This window comes from Dioscorea cayenensis, chromosome 4 (assembly GCF_009730915.1).
Source record: "Dioscorea cayenensis subsp. rotundata cultivar TDr96_F1 chromosome 4, TDr96_F1_v2_PseudoChromosome.rev07_lg8_w22 25.fasta, whole genome shotgun sequence".
Taxonomy (NCBI): Eukaryota; Viridiplantae; Streptophyta; class Magnoliopsida; order Dioscoreales; family Dioscoreaceae; genus Dioscorea; species Dioscorea cayenensis.
In genome coordinates, this window is record NC_052474.1 from 1,420,083 (window position 1) to 1,445,882 (window position 25,800).

The 25,800-nt window shown below is 34.5% G+C and overlaps 3 protein-coding genes across 3 annotated transcripts; all 3 read left to right on the forward strand.

Annotated features, from left to right (window-relative positions):
* Window positions 1-2,077: 2,077 nt before the first annotated feature.
* Window positions 2,078-12,634, forward strand: LOC120258440 (NAD-dependent malic enzyme 62 kDa isoform, mitochondrial). The gene is given in 20 exon segments (XM_039265853.1): window positions 2,078-2,365; window positions 2,455-2,551; window positions 2,640-2,758; window positions 2,841-3,008; window positions 3,338-3,466; window positions 4,268-4,328; window positions 4,774-4,877; window positions 4,972-5,055; window positions 5,295-5,401; window positions 6,472-6,583; window positions 7,588-7,701; window positions 8,113-8,178; window positions 8,799-8,871; window positions 8,960-9,046; window positions 11,437-11,491; window positions 11,575-11,646; window positions 11,738-11,800; window positions 11,884-11,899; window positions 11,901-11,999; window positions 12,083-12,634. Coding segments are annotated over 20 exon segments (1,872 nt in total). The 5' UTR covers window positions 2,078-2,194; the 3' UTR covers window positions 12,158-12,634.
* A 3,653-nt stretch (window positions 12,635-16,287) lies between these two features.
* LOC120258133 (VAN3-binding protein-like) lies at window positions 16,288-18,412 on the forward strand (the record flags this gene model as incomplete). Its single annotated transcript, XM_039265483.1, has 6 exons — window positions 16,288-16,437; window positions 17,012-17,125; window positions 17,207-17,245; window positions 17,331-17,745; window positions 18,049-18,159; window positions 18,333-18,412. Coding segments are annotated over exons 1-6 (909 nt in total), but the record flags the coding sequence as incomplete, so codon positions are not given.
* Window positions 18,413-19,283: 871 nt separating this feature from the next.
* Window positions 19,284-25,598, forward strand: LOC120258536 (dynamin-related protein 1E-like). Its single transcript, XM_039265987.1, is given in 16 exon segments — window positions 19,284-19,573; window positions 19,690-19,753; window positions 19,842-19,949; window positions 21,680-21,726; window positions 21,728-21,782; window positions 22,076-22,126; window positions 22,248-22,309; window positions 22,798-22,888; window positions 23,007-23,071; window positions 23,232-23,426; window positions 23,520-23,639; window positions 23,716-23,786; window positions 24,491-24,716; window positions 24,800-24,850; window positions 24,938-25,467; window positions 25,560-25,598. Coding segments are annotated over 15 exon segments (1,737 nt in total). The 5' UTR covers window positions 19,284-19,432; the 3' UTR covers window positions 25,328-25,467; window positions 25,560-25,598.
* The last annotated feature ends 202 nt before the right edge of the window (window positions 25,599-25,800 follow it).

Consider the following 25,800-nt stretch of genomic DNA (forward strand, 5'->3'; position numbering starts at 1 on the left):
TTGTATATATATATTTTCTTACATTAAAAATTTATAATAAAATCATTTGAAATTTCTAGTTCAAATGTGAGTGGATGAGTGGACTTAAATGGCAAGCCGTGTTGAACTTCTTGTTAACTTCTTGGATGAAAATGAAAACAAGGCTGTGAGAGCCATCACATTTATGAGAACTTTCATGGCATGATTTTCTAATTCGAAGAAGAGAAATTTCAAAGATGTTTTATGTCTTTGATTCTGGAATTGCAACAATCAATCTAGAACCACATTAATTGGAGAGCAGCCGGCAAGCAACTTAATTAAGGTCACGCTCAACCGGATCATGACAAGCCATGTGGCCAATCTTGGACTCTTTCATGCCATTGCACTGAAAAATCAAAGTTCAAAATAGTAGTACTTAACTGCATTTATTTCGTGGAGGCACTGCCCCAGTCTCCTTTTTTTTTAAGTTTAGTATTTTCTTCAATTTGGTTGTTTGAGATGCTGGTATTACATCCATTAGTTGCTATAATCATGGTTCTTTGCTTTTGAAAAGTTGAAGTTGAAATAGCACTTTGCATCTATTTTGTGTTTCAAACATGTATGGAATTATACCAACTACAGTATTTAATGATCCCATAAAAATTTATCACGTGAAACAAGCTAATATGTAGAACAATGACAATTTGTTATATACGCCCAAGATGATATATCATAGATTATAACTTTATAATGATAAATTCTCTTGTCATATAATCATGGAGGGGTGAAGAATAGAACTCCGCCCATGGGAATGCAATGAAGGAAGTGGCGGGGAGTCAGTTGGCACCAAGAGAAATTTCAAGATATCAGTTGGTCATGTGGGCAACGGGTTGTCGGCTGAGTCATCAAAGTTTAAATTGATTGGTGGACGCGTGAAGAGGTAGGTGACGTGGCTGAATCTCCACGAGCTGAGAGAAAAAGTAACAGGATTTGGTGGAAGAGTTCAAGACTCGTGGGTTATCATACTTCTAATGACGTGGACAAAGGAAATGTTTAGATTGGTGGAGAAGAATGAGTTAATTAGAATAATGTTCAAGAGATTATAAAAAGCAAGGAGAATAGAGAAAGACAATGAAGAACAAAGTAGAATCTTAGGCTTGGTTGAGCTTTCCGGTGAATCTTCTCTTGCCACCTTGGCAGTAGGAAAGTCTTTCTCATTATCTAGAATATTTTTTTATTCAATTTTCTTATATCTATACCTCTGTGAGCTTCGTAATGTTTGTTAATAAATTTCATGTTGATTGATGGATGTTTGATAAATTGTTTGGTTGATTTAAACATTTAGGAGTTATAATAAGCTTTTGTTGTTGACTCCTTGCTAACTGGAGTTAGAGTGGAGATAATTCAATTAAATTGATTGTTCTATTGATTTTGGTGTTTTGTGAATCTCTGATCCACAAAAAGTGGAGACTCTAATAAATAGTGAATAAATAATATTATATAATTTTTGAATAGTATCATGAAATTATACAATATTATATAATATGAGGTCAAAAGATTTGATCATTGATCTACCCATTCACAATTTTAAAGGGATATAATTGGATTACCAATATTTAATTTGTATCAGTATTTTATTCAATTTTTTTAATTAAATCACACCATTATTGAGTAAATAGTTTTTTTTTTTTTCTTCCAACTTATAATCAAAGCTCTAGCACTCAAATACCATCTGTGATTTGCCCACAATTTATAAAAAAAAACATTTTGTTTAAATCACACCATTATCTAGTAATGGTTATTTTTATTTTTTTCCCAACTCATAGTCAAAGGTGGAGAGTTCAAATACCACCTGAAATTCACCCACATTTTATTTTTGAAAATTTTTTAATAATGAAAACATATGATTTCAAATATATATATACAAGGAGTTAAATTTTTAATTCAAATTAAAGAAAAGCAAGGCTTTTTTTTTTTCATATACACCCTATGTTAAAACCAATATTTGCGTTTTCAAAATTAGTTCTACTAAAAGAGTATATAAGGAAAATATAGATTTATCAAAGGTTATATACGAAAAAGAAAAACACATATCCGTTGGGACCCGCTTCAGAATTACAGGGAAAAGGAAACAGGAAAGAATAGTAACAGAACTTCTTCGCATCTTCTTCGAGCTCAGCCTCGCTTCCTGCTTCTGCTCCTCCGATCTCTCTCTCTCTCTCTCTCTCTCTCATCAATGGCGTTCTTGGAGCTCAGGCGCTCCCTCTCCTCCTCACTCCTCCTCCTCCGCGGTCTCAGAGCTGCTGCGTTGGCGAGATCCAGACCCTACACCACCTGCGAAGGCTCTCGCCCCACCATTGTGCACAAGCGCAGCGTCGACATCCTCCATGACCCTTGGTTCAACAAGGTTCTTGATCTTGATTACATTTTTCTACTTCTTGTGGAATGGATGAGGGTTTTTAGGTCATCGTTTCTTGGTTTCTTGAATTGTGATAGGGTACAGCGTTCTCGATGACCGAGCGAGATCGGCTGGATCTACGCGGCCTTCTCCCTCCCAATGTTTTTACCACGCAGCAGCAGATCGATCGTTTCAGTAAGTCCTCTCTGATTTCTGATGTACTGAATGGACGAGTTGTAGCAAAGGTTCGTGTATTGATGTTCTTGAATTTCTTTGTCAACAGTGGCTGATCTGAAAAGGTTTCAAGTGAGCGCTAGAGATGGGCCATCTGACACCAATGCATTGGCGAAGTGGCGCATACTTAACAGGCTGCATGACAGGAATGAGACGATGTACTACAAAGTATATATCTCACTCTCATGGATAGTATTTGTTTGGGAATAGAGTAATTAGGGCTGTTATTGACTTCTTGGATGTTGGTCAGGTCTTGATTGATAATATAGAGGAATATGCACCTATAGTATATACACCAACTGTTGGACTTGCTTGCCAGAACTATAGTGGGTTGTACAGGAGACCAAGGGGGATGTATTTCAGTGCAGCAGATCGTGGGGAAATGATGTCCATGGTTTATAATTGGCCAGCTGATCAGGTATTTGGTGTTGTTGGTAGAACATCTGAGATTGTGTTTCTTGAACTGGCTTCTCACCATGAAAGTTGTGCTGTTTCTTCTCCATGGCTAGCCAAGTTACAAGTATAGGCAGCCTTTTGGTTTGTCTTGCCCAGAGTAGCTAATTATGTTTGATTCTTCATGCTTGACACCTACTCTTATGTGATATGCTCTTAAATTGAGAATTGAAGATGACTTCATGTAGTCTAAATTTTCATCTGGTGTTGTGGGTTGTATGAAATCAATATCACAAACTAGTCCAGGCTGCTGCTTTTGCTTGATGATTGTTGACCTCATGGTAGTTTTTGTAGGTTGATATGATTGTTGTAACAGATGGAAGTAGAATTCTAGGGCTTGGTGATCTTGGGGTTCAAGGTATTGGCATTTCAATTGGAAAGTTGGATTTATATGTTGCTGCTGCTGGAATAAACCCTCAGAGGGTAAGTACCATCTGCTTTACAATTGTATTCTGGCTTGATTTATGTTTTTTTTACCTTGTTCATCCTTACTGGCTCTTAATCAGAGGGGTTCATTTGCTTGCCTTTAAATGATAGATACAATATATATATAAGTTTTGGAGTTGACAAAAGAGTGTGAATGCTACTTGTGCCTGGTCATATATTATGAAGGTCTGATTGGATGTCAATGTATAATTCACATTCATGTTGTATTTTTGGAGGTTTGAGATTATAAGTCTATGCCAGTGTGTCTTAGTTGTTCAAAGATAGTGGCCTATAGTCAGATTTGTGAAGTTTCCTTGGAGTGAAACTGTCCAGAACTAAGCAATTTTCAAGAGAATAATGAAAATTTTCCTTGCTTGTATACTTCACCTGCAATTTTCCATGTTAATGCTCATAATTCAGGACCTTTTTCTTGCATATCATTGAAAGATATTTGGTTATGCTGATCTTCATAACATTAAAATTTATCATGACTACTCTTCAAGTTTATTTGAGCGCCACTCTTCTCGGAGTGGTTGCACATTTTAATGTTTGTGTGAATTCAAATGCCTCTAAAGAATAACAACAATTGAATGGATGTGATAAGCAGAAAAAGCAATGGGAGCTTTCGACTTGTTTTTATTTTGGAAAGTCTTCACACACATGAGAATACTGTTATTGGGCCTAATCAAGCCACTGGTTTGTTTGGATTTTTTATTAGCATTATTATGATGTTGAACTGGTGAAAAGATGTCTTATTGTGCATCTTTCTGCCAATAATTTTGTATTTTTGTAGCGCAGGTCCTACCCGTTATGATTGATGTTGGTACTAACAATGAGAAGCTTCTTAAAGATCCACTTTGTAAGATTATCACTTCTTGAGTGGAAACTTTTGCATGTACATAGTTTTCTTTTCATGCTTATACATTGTTTCACATTATTTGAGTTGCTTCTTGTGGTGTAAAGGAAGTCACCCATTTTAAAGTTTCTATTGGAACTTCCTCAATGTTTGCTGACCTGCAAAACATTAGGATAGAGATAGTGAGGATAAAGATCATAATCCCTGAGTTTTGGATTCTTAGTGATGCATTCACTGTTCCTTTTTTTGCTTTTCACAATCAATACTTTTGTTTGCCTTGCTTGTTCAAACTCATATGCTTTTATGCTGTTCTGTTCATCTTGTTTATTTTGTGACTGCCTCTTGTACCTTTGAACCTATTCACAAGTTTCCTTACTGCAAAATTTGTAGCCTTTTCTTTCTTGTTATTTTTGTTACATAGTTGTTTATAAATGTTTTTCCAAACAAGATCTAGGACTTCAACAGCATCGTCTTGATGGGGAAGACTACCTCTCTGTGATTGATGAATTTATGGAAGCTGTATTTACGCGTTGGCCTAACGTCATTGTTCAGGTTATATGAAATGGTTTGTAAATTTTTGCTATTATCAAATTCATTATCTCGATGATTATATTGAACCTATATTAAATCACCATTCTTCTGTCAGTTTGAGGATTTTCAAAGCAAATGGGCATTCAAGTTATTGCAACGGTGCAGAGATACATATAGGATGTTTAATGATGATGTCCAGGTATATTACCTAACCAAAATGCATTGTGTTAAGTAAGTTCAACACTGTAGAATTGGAAACTTTTTACTTGCATTAATTATTTTTCTGTGCATGTATAATTCCCAAAATTCTTTATATGAGAAAAATCTAATAGTTCCCTTTCATAGTGCCACATTCTATTTTCATACTTCAAGTACTTTCTTTGTCTAAAATATGTTTGCTATCATTTTCAAATGACAATACCTAATTCTTGCACTCAGGGAACTGCTGGTGTTGCAATAGCTGGTCTTCTAGGAGCTGTAAGGGCTCAAGGAAGACCTATGATAGACTTCCCAAAACAAAAAATTGTTGTTGCTGGTGCTGGGAGGTATATTGTAGTTTTATTTCGTGTTTGAAAATCCAATTCTATGGCTTGTTCCTTTTTTTGTGAACTATATGATTGTTATTACCATGCTGATCTATAAGTGCATTTCTTGGCAAACAACCCTAGATTTTGATGTCTAAACCTCCAATGCCATTTGCACATCTTGATTATATTCCATGCAGATTGGTTTACTTTTGTGGTGTAGCTTGTTACATTGAATTCAAGGGCTAGGAAAATTTAAAAACAAATGTGAGAAGTCGAACATTTGTTGTATTTTGTCGCATTTTCATGTATCATGGAAGGATCTCGTTAATATGAGGCTACATGAACATGTGGTAATGTCTATTGCCTTATCGCATAGGACTTTGATCTCTTTTTACCAACATTTTTTCTTATTCCTTTGTGATCTGCTGTTATTACATTTTTTAATATTTTTTTATGCAATGTGTGAATTCTGTGAGTAGAAATTATTTATATGTCCTTTCCTGCTACCTCTGCAATTTTTTTGGGTTATTTTCTTGTCATTTACCATCACCCTCACCGTTCACACAGATGCACACATACACTCATACACACATTCATGCACACCAGCACTTGTATATGCCCATTGTATCCTTGCTACTACCAAGCTGTTACATTGTTGATGGCTCTACTTCTAGCGTATTAGACTTGCTCAGGTTATCACTTCATTGTGCACTTAGTGCGGCGATCTTGGTTGACCTGGGTACCATATCAGGGTAGGATATTGACACATTGGCACAAGGTTTCTCATCACAGATTTGTGGTTTGAGGTCAATTTAGTTTGCTATGCTGGTTATTCAGATGTAATAACCCTACGATCATTTTCTTCTGAGAACCAACTATTATTCTTTTTGAAATGTTTTACATGCCTCGAGTTTTCTTAGATATGTTTAATTTTGGATGGCGCATTTTACTCCATCTCGCTTTCTGAACTTGTGAATAGCATATTTTTGCCATGGGCATTCCATGGTTAAGTCATTTGGTGCAAAACGTATTTTCAAGTTATGCTGTAAAGAGGACTATTCCTGATGATTCACATCTTATCAATGCAGTGCAGGGATAGGAGTTGTCAATGCTGCTAGGAAAACCATGGCCAGAATGCTTGGAAACAATGAGTCTGCTTTTGAAAGTGCAAAGAGCCAATTTTGGGTGGTTGATGCCATGGTGAGTATAAATCAGTTTGCTTAAATGAGTCCTGATGCAGAAATTTACATTGGACATTTTATGAAAAACAACATTATTCTTGATGTTAGAGAACAAGGAGTTAACACTGTAACTAGTTTAATTTTGTATGATCTCAAATGCAGGTCTTGTTTTCAGGCTGTAACAGTAATAGTTGTTAAATAGCACAAGAAACATTCTCACACTCTTCAACACTACAAGATAAAGTTAAAACCCAATACCTCCTTCATTTTTCTGTTCTTTATGTATTCTATGGCCTCTGTTTTGATGTGAAGTGGAAATCTTCCTGTAGTTTCCCTTTGCAAGAAGCATCACCTTCAGCATATTCAGTTTATTTGCTTATTGATGTCCTTTGCGGTTACCCTAAACTGACAGACGGACATTGTGTTGAAATTAAGGTGCTTTCCTGTTGCGTGATGGTTCAATATGATCTTCAAAGAAATGCGAAATACAAATCATTTTACTATAGATACTGCAAGTTTAAGTTTTGTTGTTTTCACACCCTTTAATTTGTTTTGATTTTCTAGAAAAAAAATAATTTTTGATTTTTAACTCTCTCCCGCGTTTTCATCGTTCCAAGGATGGTACTTGAAGATATCGCCTGATTGAAGGAACTGCTTTGTATATTTTCTTGCTCATTGGTCCTCTCCACTTGGTTACACTGTTTGCTTGTAATTGATCTGTAGCATACTGGCATGTCAGAAAGAAATCTTTGTCATCTGGAATCCTATTGTATGACTTTATATTAGCAACTAGCTATGTTTTCATTGCACATGAGATGCCTACCCAGTTTTATATTAGTCAATTTCATGTACGCTTGCTGATTTGGATTCTTGTGTAAGTTTGCCTGCAAGTTGTTTTCTTAATCTGCCAAGTATGTGAACATTCTCTGAATGAACTCATAATTGACTTTAATTCCTTTTGCCTCGTACAACTAACAATGGAGGGTACGACTCAGATGATTGTTTTCCTTTGTGGAACCCCAGGGTCTGATAACTGAGGAGCGTGCAAATATTGATCCAGAGGCTTTGCCATTTGCAAGAAAGATCAAAGAAGTGGGCCATCAGGGTTTGAGGGAAGGTGCAAGCTTAGTTGAAGTGGTATGTATGCCTTTAAGATTTGGTTAAGGATAATGGCAATGTAATACTTCATTAATGATTTTGTATTACAGTTTTCTCTATGTTATGTTCTCTTGTTGCAAGCGAGGAATGCTAGTAATTTGGATAGCTCTACAACTTCGGTCTCTTATTTTGAATTGATTGATTTGTTTGTATCCCATGGTGGAGGTAATTCACAAAATAATTTGACTTATTTTCAATTTTATGAGTAATTGCCCCTCTTTGGAATCATTGCTTGTGTAAAGACAGGCTGCTTCCCATACAATGGAGAAAGTCTAAGGAGATATTTTTACATAATACTTTGAAATTTATGTTGTATTGCTAATCTCAGCTGCTTTGTGATCACTTTAATTTGATAGTGTGGTAAATAATGAACTACCTTTTGCACTTCAGGTCAAAAAAGTAAAGCCTGACGTTCTTCTTGGGTTATCCGCGGTTGGCGGTTTGTTCTCTAAGGAGGTACATCATGATATTTTCAAGTTTTTTTAATCTGGTAGTGGCAATTGTTTTCCTTATCAGTAGCATCTAAATATCTCAATGTTTTGAGTGAAAATGTAATGACATGCCTTCTCTTATGGTATACTCACATGTTCCATATTTATCCAAAGTTTTTCAAAGAACTGAGATGTTGCATTATTGCAATTTGGTTAATATTACTGCCCTTAAACGAATTGAATGAAATCTACAGTTTGATTGCCAACTCTTATGGCTGATTCTAAACAGCATTTTTGAAGTTTAAAAATCTACAATCTTGTTATGCATGGGCTTGTTGAGTGAACCAGATTATTTTTTTTTTCTCATAAAATTCACATTATTTCATATAATCATGTTCCAGTTTTTGATCTTACCTTTTGTTGTTTATACCTTCTTTATGAGTCGTCTAATCCATCTAACAGAAGAATGTAAATAGAAAATGCTCTGCCATTCTTTTCTATTGCTCTGGTAAGTTGAACTCGGATCCTTCTCTTTCTCCTTGATCATGTGTCCTCATATTTGATTGTTAATGCAACAGTTGAAGATGAGAAAGTATAAGTCATTGAAAATTCGCTAATTATGGTTTGGTGCATATGACTTGATAGGTCTTGGAGGCCCTCAAGGATTCATCTTCTACTAGACCAGCGATATTTGCTATGTCAAATCCCACAAAGAATGGTACATGAATGCTGTCTATTTTCTGATGTGCTGCATGCTTTTGTTTTTTTTATCCTTTTTCTGATTCTTTATCCTTTCCAAATGACAGCGGAATGCACCCCGCCAGAAGCATTTTCCATCGTTGGTGACCATGCTATATTTGCAAGTGGAAGCCCATTCTGTGATGTGAATCTTGGTACGCCATCTATCATTGCTTTGATTGATTTGACGAATCACCAATATCGTTGACTAAGTACACGACTTCTGCCTTCCAATTGGAAATTATTAGGCCACCTTTTTTTTTTTCAACCTACATATATGCTAGCGCTGATAGGATGGTAATATTGCATATACCCACCTAATATACAATTCTCTAATCTAAATCTAATTACAATTTTTGAATTTAAACCTGCCCAAACTCATTTAAAATCCTTGTCTAAATTACCAAACCTATTAATATTCCAAGCAGAAAATTTTATTTGGAATATCATGAGTCATAACATTAGTGAATTTTAATGAAATGATCTTAAAATTTTTTTAAAAATTAACTAAAATAAGTTAGAACTCAAACTTCATGAGTCATTATAAAATAAAATTATCAACATATCACTTTAAGGTATTTACAAATCATTAAATATCATCAGATAACATTGTTAACAAAAAGTGGATATTTGTGTATACATCACAAAAACATATATTTGGGATTTTGGGTGTATACGCTCATGAAATATTAATTTTTGTTTTTGAGTATATATCAAACAAAATTTTAAATACCATGTTATAATAATTCATGTTTTATTAAGCTACATTTTACAATTAAATTAGAAAGTAAATAAAATTATTATGAGTTAATATAAATATGCATTTTTGTAAGGGTGTATTTATGAATTTCATTAAAGAATAAATTTCAAAGTATTGCTTAATTTTCATCAAACAGTTAAGTAACCTATAAATGCTTCAATGGTTTTTTTGGTACAAGTTAGAAATATAGTTGAATGTTGGAACCATATCATATTTTAACTTATAAAAGAAGAGCAAATAAACTACTCATTTTATTAATTAGCACAAAGCCAAATTTCTAAATAGAAATTGCAAAATCTATGTATTTTTTGTATAAAATTATTAAAAAAAGATAACTTAAAATCCCTGAATGTTTAAGCTTCAAACTCTCATGTTGGGAGAAGAGGAGAAGATATTATTTTTTCTAAGTTTGAGTTGAGTACCAAATATTCTAGACATGGTTTGAATCAAATAATAATATAAAATGTAGAGGAAGACAAATGCTTAATCTAACATGGTAATTTTTTTTAAAGCATTTGATATATATATATATATATGTATATATAACCATAAATATGTTATTCGGTTTCGAGTTTCACGGATTTTACTATTGGTACCCATGAAATATATATATTGGTTTGGGTTTTCAGTATCTAAGGTGGTGTTTGGTGCTTTGCAGTGAAAAATCTTTCATGTGAAAAAATTTCTTCGCAAAGCTTTTCACTGTAATCACTTTTTCTATAATTTTTTTTCCCGCAATCACTTTCCCTACATAATAAGATTTCAATGTTTGTTATGCCTAATGAAAGTTGGCATTGAAATACATGCAAAGTTAATTCAATAGTTTGGTATAAACACACTTTCCCTGCAAAGTTACTTTAATTTTTAAATTTGCCTTTGATTTAGGTTTTTAAATTGCATGCCTTGTGCCTCATTTTATTCTTTGTTGTTTAATTTTATCCGTTCTGATGTACTATCTTGACAGTTTTCGGCCTATTAGACGCTTATGATGTTAGCACAACTTTCTCTCGAATAAATAATACTTAATAATTTAAGCAAATTAATATCAATCTCTATAAAAAGAATCTCCAATGGGAGTTAGTTGATTGATCAAAAGAATTTCTATTTGAAATCTCTTTTTGAGGAAAAACAAGGATAGAAATTCTGGGTTAGGATTTTGGAAAAGAATAAAGAAAAGGAGAGGTTTTCTTTTATTTAAAAAAAGGGGTAATATCCACGAGCCAAACATACGGAAGTGTTTCATGGTCATTACTTTCCCTGCAAGTGTTAACTTTCTCACATACCAAACAGGCTCTAAAAGTCAAATCTCAGACCCATTCCAAATCTGCTTGGGTTATAATCTTAAGCCTTAAACCCATCCTAAACAGTAAAAAGATTTTTTAAATGAACTTCTTAGGGTTCAAGTAAACTGGATACCCCTGAAACCCATGAAAATCACCATTCTTAGTAGCAGGTCAATATCCAACAAGGCACATTAATTTTTTAACCCTTCTATCCACTGCTTGGTTTTTGGAGCTAAATAATAGAATCGAACATTAGCACAACCATCAATCTAGGAAACTGTCCATCCCATTTAGCAAATTATCCTTGTAGCACATCTCTAGATCAGAGTCTTCCCTGAGAACTTTATGAAGATAATAATTACATCCGGAAATGAATACCTACACCCATGGTTATGAGGTTGACTGATACGCAAGCGATCTGTTTTCTGCATAAGCTGCAAAGCTGATGGTATTATATTTCTAAATGACATTATTAAGCACTAATGGTGTTTTGCCCTTGTAGGGAATGGCAAGATCGGCCACTCCAACCAGGGAAATAACATGTATCTCTTTCCGGGGTTAGTTGTATTGCCTTCTAGTGTTGCAAGTCTAATTAGGTTTGTTGCTTCTCATCTGATTAGTGACAAACTTTGAAATGCAGAATTGGCCTTGGTACCCTTCTATCTGGAGCACGTGTTATATCTGATGGTATGCTTCAAGCAGCAGCTGAATGGTATAGTCCTGTTAACTCTTTACATGTAAAGTATATATGTATATATATATTGCATTTGTTTTCTCTCTTTTATTCTTGACAACTCTCACAGCCTTGCCGCATACATGAAAGATGAAGAGGTTCTGAATGGGATCATATATCCTTCGATATCCTGGTAAGCTATACAGACTTTTATGCTGCCATGTTTTTAAGGCTCTGCTTGTCTGTTTCTTGTATAATGGTCTATTGCTTTTGCAGCATACGTGACATAACGAAAGGAGGTGGCTGCAGCTGTGGTGAGAGAAGCGGTGGCTGAAGATCTAGCTGAAGGGTACCGTGACATGGATGCTAGGGAACTCCGTAGTCTCAGCAAGGTGCGTATGCTTATGTACTGCCCCTTAGATTTAGTAACATGCCTTTAGCCTACTGCCTGACACTATTGCTTAATCCCTTGAAGGAGGAAACTTTAGTGTATGTGCAAAAGAACATGTGGAATCCCATCTATCCAACCTTGGTCTACAAGATGGAATGAAAACATTCTTACTTAAAAGACGAGAAAACTAGAGGCAAAATCCATTTTTCCTTTTGTATAGTTTCCTATATATAACAAAAGAGGGAGATGGCAATGTTGGTTGGACTCTCCAAAATATTTATTCTGGTCAGCATTGTTGCAGATTCCTTCTTGATTGAAAGCCATGGATCTGAATGATAGAACCTAAGTATTGTTTCTCACTGTTACTTTTCCATCTGAAAATCTTGAAGCTTGTTTGCTGCTGTGTAGCTGCTCCATACATTGAACCAGTGATGTTTGACAAGGATTTTATAATTGTAAGCTTCATTACTCACAATGTATCATCTGACACTGCTTGTGGTTCTGATGTTTATCAAGCATTTTCCTGAATTACCTTACCATCTTGTGTTTGCCTTATGCATGTAAAGACAAGCAAGCCCCTTGTGGATTTATAGCTGAACATTTGATGACAATACGAAGTCCATGAGTTTTTTTTTATGAATTAATCAAATGGACTATTATCATATGCTCTTCTTCAGATTAATCATGCACTGAGGGTTTTGCATTTTTGTGCGCATGTACGACTATGTATCACAAATTCATCAAAACTCTTCTTGGATTTACTTCTGAAACTTTCAAGAATCATTCTCGTGGGATGTTGAACAGGTTGGTTGAAGAGCTGAGAGGTTGCACCAAACCAAATTCATTAAAAACGATGATTTGATGCTTCCTTTCTAATATTAAAGATATGAGCCATAATGGTTGTGGTCCCAATCTGCACTTATTTTCACGGATGGAACTTCCCATAACGGAATGAAAACAAGTATAATACAGGGGAAAATTACTGTACACTCTTGGGACAATTGCACTGTGATCAAATTACTCCCTCAATTCCATTTTATCTGTGTCTATTTCTAAAAGTTTTCTTTGTTTGAAATTATATGTACTTTAAGTATTAATTTTCCAAATTTAATTCTGTTTAAATACGTTAAGGCCACCATTGTCATATTAAATGAAATATTTAAATAAATCAATTAGCAAAATAAATTGCTCTTTCTTCTAACATTGGTTTTAATGGAGTATTACAAACCCATGCCTTTCTTTTTTAAAAAAAAATAAAAAAAAATCAATGTACATGAAAATAGTCTAAGGCTAGAACAAGAATTGAATAATGAGAGAAGGGAGAGACATGATCAGAGGAAAGAGACTAAGAAATTAGTAAAAATAAGAAAACGAAGAGTAATGTGTATGAAATTCTTAACTTTAACGGTTGGACAGATAAAATGGAACAAAGGAAAATATGCATGAAATTCTTAACTATAACGGTTTTTCTTACTTTTCATGAAAAGGTTGAGATGGACAGATAAAATGGGACAAAGGGTGTAGCTCTCTTGACTTTTTCAATGACCAACATATTCCTACTTTACCTAAAATTCCTCATCAATTTTTGAAGAAATTAAATCAACTTTTTAATTTTTTGTAATATAAAAAATAACCTTGTTTCCTTTTATTTTATTCTTTTACTCTATTCTTTCTTTCTTTTTTTCTTAGGTTTTTCATTTTTGTATATGTTCTCTTTTGTTTGTTATTCTTGTTACTCTCCTTTTTGTTGAACATGTCTTTCTTTCTATTGTTTATCTTCTTCTTCTTCATGAGTTTTTTTTTTTTTTTAAAAATCTTATGTTTGTCGTATAACTCTATTAACAATGTTTGTTCTTCTGGCATGAATCATGAATTAAGATGACGTTGAAGAAATAGAAGATAAATGATGATGGGTAGGTGGAATTTGAAACGTATATATTCTTAAATATATAAAAATTCAATTTTGAACAAATTATATGGCATACTTTGGTAGTTAAGATATTTGGGTTGTAATCAATTAATCATGGCTCAAATCCTTACACTTAAATTTTTTTTTCAATAGGTCACTTACCAGTCATTGCAGAATTAGTAAGTGACCATCAAGTCACTAGGTGCTATTACTTACCTAAGAAGCAAATGAATTACAAAAGAATAAATGCACTTTTTTATAATTCAAATAAATTAAAAATATGGGTAACACGCTAAATTTTTTTAGCATTAATTGTTTGCTATACTTTATTGGAGTATAAAAAAGAATTTTAAAATCACCCGCAAATTTATAGGGATCTCAAAGTCAACGACAACTATTAAGTGTCATCCTTCCCAATATTGCTTACAGAGTTGTGACACTCATGGAGATTAACCCTAAGGTCCCATGCAGGGGAAATTTGAAAGCTCTTTGCTCATGCTATCACTTGGAACATTTTGTTTAAGTAGAATGAGCGTATTTTTTTCAATAATAATAATAATTGCTTTTGACTTTGATTATTGTAAAGATTGATCATATGTCATTATTGTGATTATTTGTAGTATTAGAAGTGAAGAGAGCAATGTTAGAGGATTCCATTGTGTCCATTACGCATAGTCTAAAATTTATGGGATCTCATATTAAGACAACAAGAGTGAGTGACGCTAGTAAAATGGCTTCTTCTTATGGCACTGGCTAGTCCTCCATTGTGCAATATCACAGTCTTTCTAAAAGTCCATTGTTTGTTAAATTTCGTCCCTTATATTGATTTGTTGTACCTTTTTCCTCTAATTATCCCGGATTCATTGAATCTTTTGTCACTTATGTTGAGTCTACTACTAATAAATTTATTGTAGTTTATTTTCTCTAGTTGGTTATTACTTGAGTTCTTTCGTTTTGCTTTTATTATTATTCTCCAATGTCTCTGTATTATTTACTTATTAATGCAAGTGATTTATCCATAAATTTTTTTAAAAAAATATTTAAGGGCCTTCTGTGTCAAATGTCTATATAATTTATTATCTCACAAGAGCATGGGAACTTTTTTCATTGATTGGTTTAAACCAGTCTGGAGAAAGATACACTACTGCTTCCTTTTTCCATTGTTAGATAAAAACAAAAGTATAAATGAAGTAATTAGCCAAAATGTTGATTATGCGTCGAGCTTTGGGCACAACACGTGGTTGATGATTCCAATTACTGAGGTTAGCTTATACCCCCAATGCCTATGCACACTAATCCAATTGCTCTTCTTTTGATCATACTCATATACTTGCAAAGTTGCAATATTAATTCAATGTGCTTCTCCTTTTGTTTTAAATCTAAACTAGCTTTTACAATGTGATATTACTATTCTAGACATTAATTTATTAGTTTAATATCCAAATTCCTCTGTTTAGCTGCAGTTACCCGAAATGAGAAGTCTAAAAAAGGTAGTAACTATTAACTAATTTAAGCAATTTGTCCTATTTTAAGGAAGGTTGGGTTATCAAGGCATTGAGAATTTGTATTGAAGTTAAAAGGTATAGATCCCTGCACATTATTGAAAAGTCTCGCACATTTCACATGCATTCTTCTCTTATAAATGTGTATAAATTTCACCTCTAGACCTTAAGCTTTCTCACAGAATAAGATCACTTATCATTCATAGATTTGTATTTTCAGTAAGTTCTTTTTTTCGTTTTTTTTGATGAGTTATCTGTGTTCTTTCTTTTAACTGATGAAACTTTTTTACTTTTGACATGTTGCTCGGAAAGTGAACTAAAATTATCTCATGGCTGTCTTTCGTGAACTACAAATTATGCTTGTTCTGAAATAAATAAAACCACTTGACTAAGTTTTTTCCTTTTTCTTCCTTCATGTGTAATAATTATCTTTGAATTTTTCTCTTTGTTGTTGTTCTAACTGATTTCACTGTAGATGATTATGCAGGTAACAAAGATTATCAGCAAAAAGCTTCAGAAATGAACATTAACTTTCAAGTGTTCTTCTTGTTATTTCTGTCACTAAGCACAACTATTTTTTTCTGTTCCTGCATACTCTAACAGTTTATCAATGGAGGAAAGAACACAAAGAATGAAGGCAGGCAAAAGTTTCATTTAGGAGGCAACCTTCTATAAATTCAAGAATGGTGAGAATCTTTGTTGCTTAATCAATTGAATACTTTTGTTTTACAGACCCATATCAATATATATATATATATATATAACTTGTATATATATTTCTTTTCATTTCTTATGAACTGATAAAATGGATCATTGTTTGTCTTAATTTCTGGTTATTATAGAATGAAAGATTGGAGAAGATAAATGAAGTGAATGTAATGGAGCTACCATCAAGAGAAAAATCAGGACAATCTACAGAAAGACAATGTCCTCTGGATTATCCAAAGAGTCCTTATCATGCAATGGAATTCCTCTCTCGAACTTGGAGCCCTTCATCTGATGACTTCTTTAAGTTATTCACAGTGAATGTAAGAGCTACTCTTTGTCTTTATTTGAAAACAGATTGAAATCTATGAGTTTTAGGACCACTTACCACATTTGTTACTGATGAATTTGTTACTTCACTTGGAAAATTGAAACAATGAAATTTTTTTTAGACCCAAGAGATCTAGGGGGACCACATTTTTATTAGAGGGAGTCTCATTATTATGGGGAATAAATCTCTTGTGTACATTGAATTCTATGCATGAAGTACAAAAGAGATCCTAATAATCCCATGTCTTTGAAATTGATATGAATATATAGTAAGTAAACTTTCTTTTGTTGGATTAAATCTTATTAATATACATTATTAAGTTGACAGTAGGAAAAATTTCTTGATTATATTTTTAAATCCATGATTAGTTAGTTTAATACACATTCTTGATATATTACAAATAGATCAAACAAACCAAGCTCTGATACCATGTTAGATGTCAACAAATTAAACATGTTATCTTTGGTCATAATCAACACAAAAGCATAAGTATTTGAGATGAGATGAAAAGTCATATTTCACAAATTAAAGACTATTATTAGTTACTCTAAGAATAATATATGCAGAATTTAGTGCCCCGTCTTGAAGATAAAAATGATGCAAAAGAAGAGCATGAGGAACATGAAGAAGGTCAAATTCAATGCATCCAAGCTCAAGAATTGAACATGGGACAAAAAAAGGTGAGAAACTTGAAAACCAATTTTAGAACATATGACTTTGTGATCTTTTAGTCATCTGTGAGCTTGATTTTATATATACAGAAATGGCCAGTTCATGAAAGAGAACATCAAATTGGCAAGGTAAGAATTATATGATATTTGACTTTCTTCTTTTTTTCTTTTTAACTGGTAAAAGTTTAATCAAATATGTGTTTTTATTTCATAGATGAAATTAGGACAACCAAAGTCATGGTTGAGTAGAGAGCTTCTAAAAAATATCTTAAAAGTAAGTCCAAAAAGAAGGAAAGAAGAGCTTCGGTTGCATGTGTCTCAAGTCAATGCAGCACTCTCTGTAGCAAACTTAGCTGCAGCCATTTCAGGCATCTTAGCTAACTGTTCATTGGATCCAAACAAGCATGGTATAAACATGATGAACTTGATCAATGGAGGTCACGAAGAATGTGATCAAATTAAGATGAATTCAGTTCTTGCTTCAGCTGCAGCCTTGATAGCCACAGTTTGTGCTGAGGCGGCTGAGTCGGTCGGCGCACAAAGAGCTCACATTTCTTCTGCAATCAGCTCCGGACTCCAAACTCGGACTTCTGCCGATATGCTCGATCTCACTGCAAATGCAGCCACAAGTAAGTATCAATGATAAGTAATAGTTTTACATGTGTTTTGTTTGCATATATATGCTTAATATATATATTAGGATGATATATACATTTAATTCATGTTAATGGTTGGTGGTACTAGGAGGTTTGGATTGATATACAGAAACAATTAAGTGATTATTTAATAAATTGAGTAGTTTCTACATTAGGTTGTTACATATCATCACTTGTGAGGAGACTGTTTTCTTTACTATTGTTAAGTAATGTAATGCAGATATGCATGAACATATATCATTGAATTAATTCAAAATGACAAAAAAATGGATGTAGGTTTAAGAGGAGTGGCAACACTTGAGAGAAGAGCAACATCAAAACTGTATATTTCTGATGATCAGAAGATGCTGTCAAATGGATCAAAACTTCTCATTCGTACACCTGCTGGTGTGTGTTTATATATTTACTGTGATATATATATATATACTTATAAAAACATGCATACATGACTTATGATTAAACTAATCACATAATTAAACTTGATTACGTGCATGAGTATAACTAATGAAAGATCTCTGATGGGGATTTGGAATGTGTGCATTAACTGAGGTTGTATGCAGGGAAGGTGGAACTAAGAAGTGTAAGGATATACCTTAAACACAGTAAACTCATTCTGCTACTCGGAAAGAAGCTTATGGGTGGATTCATCACTACAAGCAAAGAATGTAAGTATTGTATTTGATAAAGATTATTTATTTATTTATTTATAAAATTAAGCTTAAACTTAAAAGCTAATCTCTTGTTCAGATAGGATTATTGATATAATGGAAGATAGAGGAGGAAAAGGAGCTGAATTCATAGAGGATGAATGTGGGATGTATTTTGTAACAATTGCTACTTCAGAGGGCACCATAAAGTTATTATTCCAAGATGAGAAGCAATTCAAGGCATGGAAATCAAGCATTTCTCACTTACTGTTCAGTAGTCATGGGTCATGCAAGCTCTTCTCTTAAGCCAGTATATTTGTTCCTAATTTAGCCCGCATGTTTAATTTTCATATACAAGAGCATGATTTGTATCATGAGATGTATTAATAAAGTGGAAAATAATAACAAGTTTTAGTAACATTAATTGCTCCTTTTCTTTCTTGTTTATTTGTAAAAGAAGTTTTAGTAACTTTTACTTACTCGCTTTCCTTCCTGTTTCAGCATTTGAGTGGCATGCATGCATGATATTCAATTGTTTAATATCTATATATTAATCATATCTTAATATTAAAATCCATATCATTGTTTTAAACTCGTGGCCCGTGGGCTGTTTTTCCCTTTAATACTCCATAAGAACAAGGCCCAAAAACGGAGATAAGCCCGGCCCAATTTCCAAGCTGGATATCTTAAGAATCAAGGCACTCGTTAAGGCACTCGTCTAAGTCGCCGAGTTTGAAAGCCGTTTGAAATTCAAAACGAAGCCGCCCCGTGACACGTGGGATTTGGAATAACGAATACTTTAATTATTATTAAAAATCTCCATTTCTGATATCTAAGCGCTGTTATTCTTCCCAGAATGTCCCCGCTATTCCGGGTTCCAGAAGAATTCCCAGGGTCAGAATGGGAAGAATAGAAAGTACTATAAGGTCGGTCGACGACCAAAGAGAAGCAACGAAAGCAAGGACTTTCTCTTCTTCGTTTTTGCATTCCATCTTCGGATTAGGGTTTGAGAGATGGCGACCATGGAGAGCTTGATCGGGCTTGTTAATCGGATACAGAGGGCGTGCACAGTGCTCGGTGATTATGGCGGTGCTGATGGCGCTTTACCTACGCTTTGGGAGGCGCTACCCTCAGTCGCCGTCGTTGGTGGTCAGGTTGATTTTAGCTTCGTCTCTGATGTTTTTCTTATCTTGATTCTTTCTTGTGCTATATACGTGCCGCGGTTTGTGGATTTGGTTCTGAATTGGTTTTTGATTTTGGTGCCGATCAGAGTTCCGGCAAATCATCGGTGTTGGAGAGTATTGTTGGACGTGATTTTCTTCCCCGTGGATCTGGTGAGGATTCTTCTTCTTCTTTTTCTTCTTCTTTTTTTATATATAAAAAAATAAAAAAAAAAAAACAAGTTCTTGATGGTTCTTGAAGGGATCGTGACCAGGAGACCGCTGGTGTTGCAGCTGCACCAGACGGAGGAAGGACAAGAAGAGTATGCTGAGTTCCTTCACTTGCGTAATAGGAAGTTCACGGATTTCTGTGAGTTTATTTCTTTCTGGTTGGAACTTCTAGTTGCTGATTGAAAACTTCGTGAATTTGTTTTTATCTGATAGGAATTGTTTAAACTGCTTCCTGCTTTTAATTTATTTGAGACGCATGGCTTCTTTTAGGGCATCATGATAGTTAGAAACGTCCACGTCTACAACTGTTCACTCAATACACTAAGTTTTGTTATTTATACATATTGATGTTATATGGTGGGGCAAGCTGTTTTATTGAGACTTTTATCCTAGCATGTTTGGTTCTTGATGTTTTGAGGTGTAGTAAGCACTAAGTTAAATGATGCTTGAATTCATTTTTCTGATAGTTTATTTATCATATTGTCAACTTGATTTGGTAATACTTGGATCCATTGTTTTGATTTGAATTTTGTAACAATTCATGTTTTTAACAAGTAATGTTTTGGACCATTATTGTTTTGATTTGAAATCTGTAACAATTCATGTTTTGGACCGTTATTTCACTCATTTGTAACAATTCATGTTTTGGACCGTTATTTCACTCATCCGTAACAATTCATGTTTTGGACCGTTATTTCACTCATCCGTAACAATTCATGTTTTGTAACAGGGAAAGATAGAATATGTGAAATGTAATTTCAGTAATTAGGGAAGTAGAAATGAGAGAGGAATTTTGGATGGATAATACTGAGATTGGTAAAAATAGAAGTTTTTGGTATTTAGGCTCTAAAATCCAAGATGATAGGGGAATTTATTGAAAATATAACAAATTGGATGAAGGCAAGTTGGGTAAAAATGAAGGGAGCTCTTGGAGTTTTATGTGATCATAGAATACTCTTAGATTCAATCGGATGAAGATTATTTAAAGAATGAATTTTTTCTAAAATAAATTTGGGGTGGCACTGACAAGATGGAAGGTATGCTTTATAGAACAATAGTTAGACCAGCTATGATGTATGAGTCAAAATGTTGGGCGGTTAAGAAATAAACACACTCAAAGGATGAACATGGTTTGAAATAAGAATGTTGTGATAGATGTCAAGCGCTAAAGATTATTTAAAGAATGAATTTTTTCAAAATAAATTAGGGGTGACACTGACAAGTTAAGAGAGAATCGGTTAAGATGGTATAGATATGTCAATTGAAGATTTGCAGATGCCCTATAAGAAAGTTGGGAGTTCTCCAGGTGGAAAGTCATAGAAAAAAATAGACTTAAAAAGTGTTTAGTAGAAACTTTACATAATGATATGTCCATATTTGGTTTATTTGGCCCTTTGGCCTTTGATAAAGCTACGTGAAAGTGAAAGATTCATGTAGTCATCCACATAGTCGGGACACTATGTGACTAACGGTTTGTTATTGTTGTTGTTGTAATTTTGGACCATTGGGTTTGTTTAATTATTCAATTTTCATGTATATTTTTAAGTATGCACCTTTGGAATCCTTTTTGTGTTCTTTTGGAATAGCTCAAAATTTGTTGTGTTTGAAAATAGTGTTGTTTTGATTTTCAAGCTGGATACAAAAAATACTCTAGTATGTGGGCATAATTAATAAGGTTTGTTTGTTGTGCACATATATATTATTGAGATTCAAGTTCTTATCATAGTTTTCCAAAACCACATATCCTGCAACTGGTGTTATGGGGATGCCATATTAATGCAAAAATGTGGCATGCAGATATATTTTCTCAGTTTAATGTTAATTTTGTGGCACATTGGAGTTGCTAATGATCATGCTGCTTTTACACAGCGCTTGTGCGTCGAGAAATTCAAGATGAAACTGATAGGGTTACTGGAAAGACGAAAACAAATTTCTCCTGTACCCATCCAACTCAGCATTTACTCACCAAATGGTATGGACTCTCAGATTCCTTTTTTCTTAATTTAAGTGGTGTCATTGTTATAAGGTTTGAAGGTCACACATATATTGAGCTCGAGTTGTTATGAAATTCTATTTTTGATGGTTTACTATTACAATTTACCTGTTTAACAGATTTAAGATGTTTTGCTTGAAGTCACACATCTTTGACCTTTTTCGACCATAATGTTTTCTTATGATTGTTGGGCTCTCTTTGCTTTAGGCTATTGTATGAGCATATCCTGGATCTTTATCTCTTGACATTATTTTGCTGCGCTATTGATACAGTTGTGAACTTGACAATGATCGATCTGCCTGGTTTAACCAAGGTTGCTGTAGGTAAATTCTTTCTTCTTACCTCCTTAAGATAAGTGCTTTATAATGATGATTTATGTTCCTATCCTCATGTGGTGATTCTTTTGTTCTTGTTTTTGTTGTTGTTTTTTTTTTAAAATTGCAGAGGGACAACCAGAGAGTATTGTTTCAGATATTGAAAACATGGTTCGCTCATATGTAGAGAAGGTACTTGGTTGAGAAGTCAAATTTTATATTATTTGTTCAAATGATACATATGTAAACACAAATATCTCTTTCTTTAGTTAGACTTGTAGCAATATATGTAATCCCAATTTTAGTTCATACTGTCTTGGACTTTTTGTTGTTGTAAAAAGATCAACAATATTTTAAATATATAATTTATCGATAAGGTTATAACTGGTAGAGCAACTTTATTTATGATGTTGCTGTAGTTGTTGATTAATGAGCTAAAAAATACTAGAGTACTGTGACTGTAAATGGGCAATCCTCAAGAGAATCTGAGGTGGTTTTGTCCTGCATACCTTTAAACCAGGTGCATGCTTTATCAGATTACTGTCATTGGATAACACCTCCATAATGCGATTTTTTTATATGCTTACTCCTGATTTCCTAATAGATTATGAAATATATCAACTTGATTTCTTGGCTGCCGTTGTGGTTAAGTCTTACATGTCATCTTGTGTGTTTTGTAGCCGAACAGCATCATATTGGCAATTTCTCCTGCGAACCAAGACATTGCCACATCTGATGCTATTAAACTTGCTCGGGAAGTTGATCCAACAGGTAACGAGACAGAGCTAGGACCCAACTATTGCCAAAAATTTATTTCGGCATATCACAAATTTGGTACCTTTAAGTTGCATGATGGTCTTAACTCGTTTTACTCTCCATCTACAATTAGGAGAACGCACATTTGGAGTTCTGACAAAGCTAGATCTGATGGATAAGGGAACAAATGCACTTGATGTGAGTTAAGCCTCATCCTGCATGCATTCAAATTTGAAGATTCTTAAATGTGTTGAATGCTTTTGTTGACTCCATTTCCCCTCTATTTTTTTCAATGTGCTTCCTTGCATTGCTTTCTATACTTGGTTAGGTTCTGATCTGGCTAGGTGTTTCTTATTAGGTTCTAGAAGGAAGATCTTACAGGCTGCAGCAGCCTTGGGTGGGAATTGTCAATCGTTCACAGGCAGACATCAATAAGAATGTTGACATGATTGCTGCCAGGAGAAATGAGCGAGAATACTTTGAGACTAGTACCGATTATTCACACTTAGCTAGCAAAATGGGTTCAGAATATCTTGCGAAACTTCTTTCAAAGGCAATAAAATGCAACCATTTTAATAGATGACGAAAATATGGTCTCCAGCTAATTTTGACTTTATTTTGTATTTGAATTGATTTTTTTATTCAGCATCTGGAGTCTGTAATTAGGTCACGCATACCAAGTATCACATCTTTGATAAACAAAACAATAGATGAACTGGAAAAAGAGATGGATCAAATTGGAAGACCCGTTGCTGTTGATCCAGGGGTGAGTATTTCTATATAGTTTTTAATAATCTTAATTTCGTTTATGGATGAAGAAAGACCCTTTGCTGTTTATGCAGGCGCAATTGTACACCATATTGGAACTCTGTCGTGCTTTTGATCGTGTGTTTAAGGAGCATCTTGATGGAGGGTAAGAAGTTTTTATTTTCTTTGCTATTGTTTACATGCATAGTTATTGCCACAAGAATGCAAAATGTTTTAATTTGTTAAAAATATAATGGTATTTGTGATGGCTGCATAAAATATAATGGTGTTTTTGAATCATGTTTATTTTACTTTGTCTCATCTTTTAAGTTGTTTGATTCCCAAGGACTAGAAAATAACCTCATCTCTTTATAGATTTGCTACAAACATTGATATCAAGCTTGGTTATTTGTTGCACCCTCTTGATACAAATAAATTCATTTCACCTTTTCAAGCATGTTTTTATCATGTTCAAAGTAATAACTGTCACAATTTTTTTTTTCTTTCAGATTTTACTTTCCATTGAGTCAATAGACAGATATGAATATTTTCTCTAGTGAATTTTATCTATTTCTTTATTTTTTTGATTTTGACAAGACTATCCTCACATTAGTGTCATATGCTGTTTAGCGCTGATGTTAGAAATCCGTGTAATAGAAAATAACTTCTGAAAGGAACTTTTCACTAAACATGTGAGGCAAGAAGTTCTTCATGATTCTAAGACATGTTGCCCAAGTAAAACTTGCGAGAGATTTTATTTGGAAATTTGAAATCGGTTTTTTCCTCTGCAGTTTATTCCTTTTGTGTTGTATTTAGATTATACTTTCATATTATTGGTATCTTATTAAGTGGATGACCACCTAATTGTAGGCGAGCTGGTGGTGATCGGATATATGGAGTTTTTGACAATCAACTCCCTGCTGCTTTGAAGAAGCTTCCTATTGATCGGCACCTCTCCCTGCAAAACGTGAGAAAAGTAGTCTCTGAGGCAGATGGTTATCAGCCCCATCTAATTGCTCCTGAGCAAGGTTATCGTCGCCTGATTGAGGGGGCTCTGAGCTTCTTCAGGGGTCCAGCTGAAGCATCTGTGGATGCTGTAAGCATGTTCTTGATTTTTTTTTGTTTCCCTATTGTCATGCATTACACTTGTACTGATCACTTGATTAACATATACCACAGGTACACTTTGTTTTGAAGGAACTGGTGAGGAAGTCAATTGGAGAAACTCAGGTAATGGCATCAAATTTTTGGATATTTTGACCAACATGGGTTTCATCCTTACCAAATTAAGCACTTGCTGACCTATTTGATGATCAGGAATTGAGAAGATTCCCCTCCCTCCAAGCTGAACTAGCTGCTGCCTCGTACGAGGCGTTGGAAAGATTTCGTGAGGATGGTCGGAAGACTGCATTACGGTTAGTTGACATGGAAGCCTCATATCTAACAGTGGAATTCTTTCGTAAGCTCCCACAGGAAATGGGGAACCTCCAAGGCTATGGTCAAGGCCCAAGGTCAAAGTCAAGGTCACAGCCAAGGCCAGGGCCAAGGTCACAGCCCAAGGCCAAGGTCACAGCCAAGGCCAAGCCAAAGGTCAAGCCCAAGGCCAAGGTCACAGCCAAGGCCAAGCCAAAGGTCAAGCCCAAGGACCAGCGCAAGCGCCGTCTGCTTCTATTGATAGATATTCTGAGGGGCATTTCAGGAGGATAGCTTCCAATGTTTCATCTTATATAACGATGGTCTCGGATACACTTAGAAACACCATCCCAAAGGCAGTGGTTTATTGCCAAGTTAGAGAAGCCAAGAGATCTTTGCTCAATCATTTCTACACACTAATCGGGAAGAAAGAGGTTTCTCTCTCTTGTTATATCTTTTGCATTCAGTGTCTGTTAGTTAGTCCTCGGCAACTGTTTAGTCATGATTATGTTCTTACCTGGTGCAGGGCAAGCAGCTTGCGCAGCTCTTGGATGAGGATCCTGCGTTGATGGAGCGCAGGGTGCAATGTGCTAAAAGGCTTGAGCTATACAAGTCTGCTAGGGATGAAATTGACTCTGTTGCTTGGACCAGATGAGAGATGAGTTACATGGTATATATATACACTAGTTGGGAGTTACACTATACAATGTGCAGTGGCAGGTATCCATGATATCCGTGACCTGCTTGTTCTCATCCCATCCCTGGCC